This window comes from Pistacia vera, unplaced genomic scaffold (genome assembly GCF_008641045.1).
Source record: "Pistacia vera cultivar Batoury unplaced genomic scaffold, PisVer_v2 Contig246, whole genome shotgun sequence".
Taxonomy (NCBI): domain Eukaryota; kingdom Viridiplantae; phylum Streptophyta; class Magnoliopsida; order Sapindales; family Anacardiaceae; genus Pistacia; species Pistacia vera.
In genome coordinates, this window is record NW_022196053.1 from 1,544,300 (window position 1) to 1,553,041 (window position 8,742).

At 33.4% G+C, this 8,742-nt stretch overlaps 1 protein-coding gene across 5 annotated transcripts; it reads right to left on the reverse strand.

Annotated features, from left to right (window-relative positions):
• Positions 1 to 616: 616 nt before the first annotated feature.
• On the reverse strand, positions 617 to 7,473 carry LOC116131924 (nucleobase-ascorbate transporter 3-like). 5 transcript variants are annotated; one of them, XM_031417587.1, is made up of 16 exons: positions 7,241 to 7,369; positions 6,881 to 7,076; positions 6,147 to 6,244; positions 5,881 to 6,057; positions 5,244 to 5,344; positions 5,021 to 5,096; positions 4,868 to 4,927; positions 4,595 to 4,779; positions 4,389 to 4,485; positions 4,054 to 4,140; positions 3,845 to 3,903; positions 3,229 to 3,320; positions 3,068 to 3,145; positions 2,800 to 2,960; positions 1,936 to 2,144; positions 617 to 834 (listed from the first exon to the last, which is right to left on the reverse strand). In XM_031417587.1, exons 2-16 carry the CDS (start codon positions 7,035 to 7,037, stop codon positions 825 to 827), a joined length of 1,647 nt encoding a protein of 548 aa, XP_031273447.1. In that variant the 5' UTR covers positions 7,038 to 7,076; positions 7,241 to 7,369; the 3' UTR covers positions 617 to 824. The 5 variants fall into 5 exon arrangements, with proteins under 5 accessions (XP_031273447.1, XP_031273449.1, XP_031273446.1 ...); XM_031417589.1 differs by lacking the exon at positions 617 to 834 and having other exon boundaries at positions 1,718 to 2,144; positions 7,358 to 7,473; XM_031417586.1 differs by lacking the exon at positions 617 to 834 and having other exon boundaries at positions 1,718 to 2,144.
• Positions 7,474 to 8,742: the final 1,269 nt, after the last annotated feature.

The window sequence follows — 8,742 nt, forward strand, 5'->3', positions numbered from 1 at the left end:
GATTTTTATAACTTTATTAACACTTTACATGTATGAATTTATTGCTATCAAAATCGACAATGAATGGTATACAAAACACCACTCAAAAAAAATAATAAAATAAAAACTTGTCTAGACTAAATATATATTTGCTGGTAATGACATTATAGTGGTAGAAGATGGGGACCGTCAAAGAGTCACTAAAGATATTAACGAAGCAACTTCCATGTGAATCCAAAAGTTAGGCCTTGAAATTTGATACATTTGATTGTACTATGTCATCAATTGTAAGTTATAAGAAGACAAAAAGAAAAAGGGAACCATGTGAAGTTGTCTTCTGTTTATAGAGGAGAAAGCTGAAAATGAAATTTCTGTCAACATAGATTAAGGAATATACTGGAATACACCATTGGAAACTGAGAAAATTTGTTGAAAACTGAACATGTGGTCCCCGATAAAATATTATATGAACCAATAGCTTCTTTGGTCGGTTTCGGATGTAACTTATTGACATCTAACACTCACCGAAAAATAAATGCCTTCACATTTCATACAAAATTTCATCACATTATTTTCTGCCCGCAACATTTCTTCTTTTTAATTTCAAAATAAACCAAAAGCCAACAAAATGTTTCTTAAACCTCTAGTGATGGCCAAACACTCCCGTGCCCAAAGGACCTTCAGATTCAGAAGGCTACTGGGAAAAACCTTTTGGGACATGGGAGGTTTTCTTTTTCTTTTTTCTCATATAAATCATATCTCAACTCAACTCAACTTGCATATAAACATGAAAGTTACTTATAGCATCATAATTAATATAAAAGTAGCTAGTTTTAAGTGTGTAATCACATAAATCTAGTAGGAATGTACTGATTTATTCTGAGAGGGAAATTGTAAAACTCCTCANACTTGATATTCTCTAACAATATTTAGAACACTAAACACCTATAAACCAGGTCGTTCACGGCCTCTTGTAATATTAGCTAATAATCAGAAACTTACTATTATATAAGAAAACAATGGATATATGAATCACTTTAAGCATCTGAACCACTATAAAAACTTTTATTATCTCATTTATTTTTACGTCTTTGCATACTATTGTGAAAACAATACTTTATTTAACTCTTATAATTATTTACGTGTGATTTTTAAAACTTTATTTAACACTTGTACAAATTACTGGTGTCAAAAAGCATCAATGGCATACAAAACACCACTAAAAAAAAAAAAAAAAAGACTAAATATATATTTGCTGGTAATGACATTAGTGGTAGGCGATGGGGACCGTCAAAGAGTCACTAAAGATATTAACGAAGCAACTTCCATGTGAATCCAAAAGTTAGGCCTTGAAATTTGGTACATTTGATTATACTATGTCATCAATTGTAAGTTATAAGAAGACGAAAAGAAAAAGGGGACCATTTGAAGTTGTCTTCTGTTTATAGAGGAGAAAGCTGAAAATGAAGTTTCTGTCAACATAGATTAAGGAATATACTGGAATACACCATTGGAAACTGAGAAAATTTGTTGAAAACTGAACATGTGGTCCCCGATAAAATATTATATGAACCAATAGCTTCTTTGGTCGGTTTCGGATGTAACTTATTGACATCTAACACTCACCGAAAAATAAATGCCTTCACATTTCATACAAAATTTCATCACATTATTTTCTGCCCGCAACATTTCTTCTTTTTAATTTCAAAATAAACCAAAAGCCAACAAAATGTTTCTTAAACCTCTAGTGATGGCCAAACACTCCCGTGCCCAAAGGACCTTCAGATTCAGAAGGCTACTGGGAAAAACCTTTTGGGACATGGGAGGTTTTCTTTTTCTTTTTTCTCATATAAATCATATCTCAACTCAACTCAACTTGCATATAAACATGAAAGTTACTTATAGCATCATAATTAATATAAAAGTAGCTAGTTTTAAGTGTGTAATCACATAAATCTAGTAGGAATGTACTGATTTATTCTGAGAGGGAAATTGTAAAACTCCTCATTTCTGACATCTCCCTTCCTGTGCTGGAATGGTTTCCACCAAGGAAGTCCTCTGTCTACGGCTGTCTCCCTTGCTTCAAGTGTGTTATCAAGCAGTGTCCCAACGGTCATTGCAACAGTTGGAGGTGATGAGAAGATTGTGTTCAATATGTCATTAAATTGTAAACACCACAAACCATATGTATGATAACAGATGAGAAATTTCTGAATACATAAAAAATATCTAGGTAAGTAACTAATGGCTTTCACAAAATATATTGTTAAATATCTCACACCTTAAACTATTCAACAGAATCAATACTATAAGTCAAAATGCAGAGACACCAAATCCCCGACATTTGCAAAGAATATGCCTCACACCCTACTTTGAAGTTTGAATATTGGAGGCCAAAAAGAAAAGAAAAAAGCTTTCTTACAGAAATAGCAATTTTATCAGAATGGGCTCTTCACCTTTAAGTCAGTGCCATTAGTCAAAACCTAAAAGTAGGAAAACTAATTTAATATTATATGGATCTTAAGTGGTAGTAATACAAACTAGATTACTTCGGAAATTGTCATAACGTCAAAGCACGATTTACTAGATGCATGTGCCCAGTCGTGCACCAGGTTTATTTTTTTATTTTTTTATTTTTTTATTTTTTTTAATCAGTGTATCATGCCTATCATCCAATAACTCCATAAATTCTTTTGCATCCTATCTCACACTTCAATAGACAAGGTTTGTGATAGACGAAAAACATCGGAAGGATTTAATGGCATCCGGAAATAAACATGGTAAAATTTAGAAGTATAGCATGTTCCCCAGTTAACTTACCCATCCCCCAGGCGTTCCTACCGGTCCATGACCATTCGGAGTGGTGTTCAAGACAAAGTATTGAGGAATTGATATGCCAAGGAACAGAGAGACACCCAAAACGTAGATGTTTCTCATGGAATTATTATTAGCAAACTGAATGAAAGTAATCCCAACAGCAGCTGCAAAAATGAAAACACATCCAATGAGCAAATTCCCATTACCGGAAAAAGGAAACAACTAAAAAAAGAGAAAGACCATAATGAGTAATGACAACATCATCACTCACCAACAATTCCTAATAGAACACAATATATGGCTGCAAATATTGGTAAAGGAATGGATGCAAAGAAGGCTCCAAATTTCCCTGAAAAACTTTACACGGTCAGTACAAAATTATTAAAAATTATGCAGAGTTGAATACAATTTATGAGGGGTCAAAAAACAAACCAAATATGGAGAAAAAGATCATGAAAGCAGTTGAAATCTGAACCACTCTTCTGCTGCCTATGTGCGTCAGTCCAAGAAGGCCAACATTTTCCCTGTAATATCATTTCGATGGTGACTAAAAAACAATCTTGGGTACATTTCGAAACAGCTTGTCAATTCATTTTCACTTTTAGTCACTGCTCTACAAGACACTTTGCCTTGGCTTCCTACTTTAGAACAAAATACAAGAGATTTAGAACAAACAGTTTGAAGGTAATCGTACAAGGTGTTATTATTTCATGAACTGGGTATAAGGAGTAACAATCTGCTAAAAGTACGCATCAAATACAAGGCCTAAAGTAAGATAGAATCCAACAATTGCCCATTCCAATGGTGGCACTGAAGGCTTCTTTTCAGATAGCTAACTTGATGATTTCAGTTATCCCTACTTGCCTATGTGACAGTCTAACTTCATTAAGTCTTGACATTTCATTTCTGGACCCAAATATGCGTGACACTATAAATGAGAGCAAGAACCTAACAAATGTGATAAAAATGAACTCATAAAAGGCCAATATCTAAGTCATAATGGAGAAAAACAAATATATTTAACTGTCATTAAGTGTTGCTTCCTTACACAGATGCAGTGGTACCAACAATAGAACCAAACATCCCTTCAATCAGCATGCCAATACCCTGCATTTGATAAAGCCAACTTTATTTTTCTAAATCTAAATGGTAAAATAACTATAGAAACTCATTACATATGAATTTAAAAAATAAATATATCATGGATAAAATAACGAAACCAAATAGAAAAAGAAGCATAACAATCTTTGCCAGGACCTGGAGGCCAATACTTCGGCTGAGGACATGTGCTGGGGGGGCAGTGGCACCTGCAAACCGTGATGCCGCAAAAAATGTTCCAGTTGACTGCACCAAAAGATTTCAAAAGCAATTATTCAAATACCAGATTTCTCTGTTCTTTCAATCAAATAAGACAAGCAACTGATTACATTTTAGCCTGTATACCATTTAGAGACCAAATATATTGAAGTCTATCCACAGCTTAAGGAATTTTTATCAGTTAAAATAGTTCCCAAATTTTAAAATAGGTAAAAGTACAAATTTAAATGTCAATATCCAAGGTATATCAAATGTGAAAAAACTAGTAATTGAACCTCTGCGGATGAAACAAGTGCTGCTCCTATCATCCCAAAGACATGGCTTGCTCTGAATATTGGAGTACCCCACTGAAATGGGTATGGAAACTTAATCCTAGTTTGGAAAGAATACCAAATGAAGTGTCATAAATAAAATAATGTCATTCAATAAATTTCCAATTAAAATGAACAAGAGGAAAAAAAACAAATCATCTGGACAATACCAAGGAGCAGATGACATAAGGTGAGAACCATCTGTCCGGCAACTCAGTTTAGTCCGCTCTGGGACATTGTTGTAAGCACCAGCAACAGTGAGGATAGCAGCAAAAGCCCAAACAATTGCAATGCAGAAAAGCAAAGCAAACCTCTCAACTATGAAATGAGCCTTCGAATGGATGCGCTTCAAGAACTGCACCAAGCACATAAAGGTTTCTTACATTTACAGAGAACATTAAAATACTAGTAGTGATAGTGAAAATGGGAACAAGGTATAATACCTGCTGGCAAAAAACTAGTAGAATCAGCATAGGCAGGCCAATTTCCACACAATTACCAAGCTGTATAGAGCATAGTAGTAGTAAAATAAAAGTCTTCATTAGTATGAATTTTTCAGAGCCACCAAAAATTGGAAGGCCAGATGAAAGAATTACCAGTGGGAAGCCCCTCATGGACAGACCAAGACCAACTACACAAACCACTGGAACGATGATAATGGGACTAAATAATCTGGAGGTAGCAAAAGAAAAGAGGGACAAGTAAAAACCAGCTCTGAGACCCAATTAATTTTCTCAAATAGGTATCAGACCATAACTAAGAGTCTTGAGCATTAAAGATGCAGGAACAAGATTTAAGTTCAAAACTCGACTATATTACCTTGTTAGATTACCCCAAGCCTGACTATATCCAAGCACGATGTTGAGAAATGCAGAGACAATTAATGATCCTTGTATAGTTCTCATGGTATGGAGAAATCTCTGCAAGCAACCATGATAACTATCAGAGCATTCAGTGCAGTATACAGGATGGCACATTAATATAGGTAGACAATCAAAAGGCAAGAGGCAGTTTTATACAGTAAAGTATAAATAACTGAGATTCTGGTAGCAAATGCTTACAATATTCTTGAGCAAAAATAATTAGTAAAAATAGATAAAATTAATTCAAGGGAGAAAGAACAAGGTATCTTACAAGAAAGAGCATGTTTCCACCCAAGAACTATTCAAGAATTAATTGCAGATATGATTCAGGAGTATTCATACTAACATTTAAAATACTTGAAAATCTGCAACAGTTGTCCATACCACAAAAATCTAGAAGAAATTGTATGTTGCAGAAGCTTACTAAAAAATTAATGATTCTAACTTCATCGCAAATAATTTTATATGTACCAATGTTTCAACACCATCACACGTCCTTTATGCAGAAAATCAACACACGCACCTCACATATTAACAGGCTATCTATTTTTTTTCCTCACTTTTCAATTGAATCTCATTGGAACTTTCTATACCTCATGCTCGGATGTGAACGTCCTATCAGAGTAATCATTGATGATTGACAATACTGGCAGGGTGAAAGCAGCTGATGGACCCATCACCGTAGGAAGCCTTGTGCCGAAAAGTGTTTGCAGCAGTGTATTCACTCCTGACATGAACAGCAATGATTGAATCACTCGGGCTTTGTCACCCTGTTCATATCAACACCAATTCTCAGAAGTTGAGATTTATCAGTCAGTGTATTTATTATAAGAAACTGATCTGGTGGATTGAAACGTACATTGTCCCCACCCATCTGAGGCACAAGTGCACTGGCAATCAAGACAGCAGTTCCAAGCATTACAATATAGTGTTGGAAAGCCAGTAAGACTGTCTGGGCTGTGAAACACAATTTATTAATTATGATTAGTAAAAAAGTTGAGAGCATAATTTAGAAGTAGGCCCGAAATCTCATTTCCTTTTACAAAAATAAATAAATAAAATTAGTGTACGAAATATAAATCAAAATAGCAGGGAAATAACGGCAGTTTAGACTTGTTCTAGATTTCAATTAGATGAAATTCAACACATTCTTTTTATTGAAGAAAAAAGAAGGAGAAGAAGAGGCGTTGATTTTAAGGTAAAGGATTGGCTAGACTAAACAAATATGAAACATAAACAAATCCCAGGATCAAAAGATGTTGATCAGCAAAACTGAGGTAAAAAGAATCCATAAATAAAAAGAAACTGATGATCAGCTATGTTCTAAAGTCGATCACATAGATGTAGACATGCAGCAGAACTATAAAAATTTATATTAAAAACAAAAAGAATTCACTTTACCATAGAATCTAAACTTTACCCAGCTTTCCTTTTCGGAATAAACGGAAAGAACAACACTAAAAATAATACCCAGCTTTTTTTTCGGAATAAACAGAAAGAACAATACTAAAAACAATGATTATACTATAAAGTAGAAGATAAATATCCAATACAGAACAAGAAACCATCAAAAAGAGAAAGAAAGAGACTAACGCCAAGAAGGATTGGAGTGGATGCAGTACTGGAGTTGTTGAAGTTGCTCGGCCGGAGTCCAAGTGGGACCCCTTGTAACTGCAAGAGATGTAGGTGGTCGTGGTGGTGGCGCCGACTGAGCCGGCAGTGCATGCTGGTGGTTCGCTGTTTCGACCATCTTTCGATCAATTATCTTCTTACTTTCCTCCTCCTCCTTCTTCAAATTACAGAAAAAAAAAAACGAGTATCTGTTACTCTTACTGAAGCTTTGAATCACCGACAGGAGCAAAGATTAATAAAAATAACATAGTACCAGAAATATATATTAATTAAAAATACGAATACACTTCTGTTATCTCCAGAAACTAATTAAAAACTTACCAAATGAACAGTTCAGTTCATTTATTATTGTGGAGATTTTTATTCTAGAGAAAGAGAAAGACTTAAGATTAGATTTTTAATTCAATTGTAGCGTAAGATCGAAAGCAAAAGAGCTACCTCCGGAGTTTGGATTACGTTAAGGTTGTCGTCTATCGAAGCATTTTTTTATAAAAAATTTAATGACGTATGGGCACGACACAACGCATGTGTTCTTTACTGTTCAACCAGTTTCTATTTCTTGCAAGCTTTTCATTTCTTCCAATTTTAACATTCAATGCTTCTTTAAATTACTATCTCGCCATTTTTCGAATCATGATTCCTCGGAACATTGTAACAATTATTGTTCAGCCATTCAATTCCCTTTTCTATACCATCTTTTTATGACCACAGTCAAATTGTATTTGTTTTATGAGTTTATTTTAAATAGTATCTAAGTAAAGAATTTTTATTAATTTTTATTTAAATCTGATAGATTATTTAAATTTTAGGAGAGATAATAGGGTTTTTCAAAACAGAAACTTAATAAAAGAGATAAATAATAAATAAAATGCATAAAAGCTTGTAATTTATTATTTAAAATTATGATAGAGAGTAAAATTTGATGTGAAGAGTCAAACGCACTCTTTAGTTTATATTTAAAGAATAAATAATCTGTTGGACTCTTATTTTTATTGATAAACTCTTTATAATAAAGAGTTTGAATCATATAAAGAGTCATTTGGAAATGCTCTAAGCCTCCACTAAATGTCATGTTAGTTATGAAAAATGATAGAGTTACCGAAAGTTACACACCAAATTTGTGTATCGAATGACGTGACAAAATCCTGACCGTTGATTAATATTAACTTATAATGAATCAACAGTCAGGATTTTACCACATTATTCGATGCACAAATTTAGTACATACCCTTCGATAACTATAACATCACTCGTTAGTTATTGTAATATGATTCAATGATTTTTTTTTTTTAATGATCGGGGTATCTAGTCTAACTTATGTATATTTTAACTAATTTCTTGAAACCTTAAAACTATTGGTCAGATAAGAGCTCTAATTAACATGATTCAATGAATTTTTTTTTTTTTTTTTTTATTGAAGGTGTCGTGTTCAACTAACCTATAAACTAAGAGTTTTAATAATTATCTAATTGAACTCGGAATCTCTTGAGTAATATATTTAAAAGTCCTTATCGAATCATCCCCACCTAAAATGGTTGATTCAATGAATTTTCTTTTGTCATTGACTCGACAGCAATTAGAATTAGGCAAAATCTTAGTAGATTCACAAATCAAATCAAATATTGAATTATTGTAAGAGTTACTGTAATTAGGCACCTAATCAAATCACCGACTAATGGATAAGGCACTACTAAACCCTTTTTAACTTTTTCAATAATTTCATTCTCTTTTATCATTAGTTTAGCGACTTGAAGCTGAGGTTGTTATGATTATAGACATAAGGGTCAAAAACAACATCAATCGACACAAACTAAAACCCATAA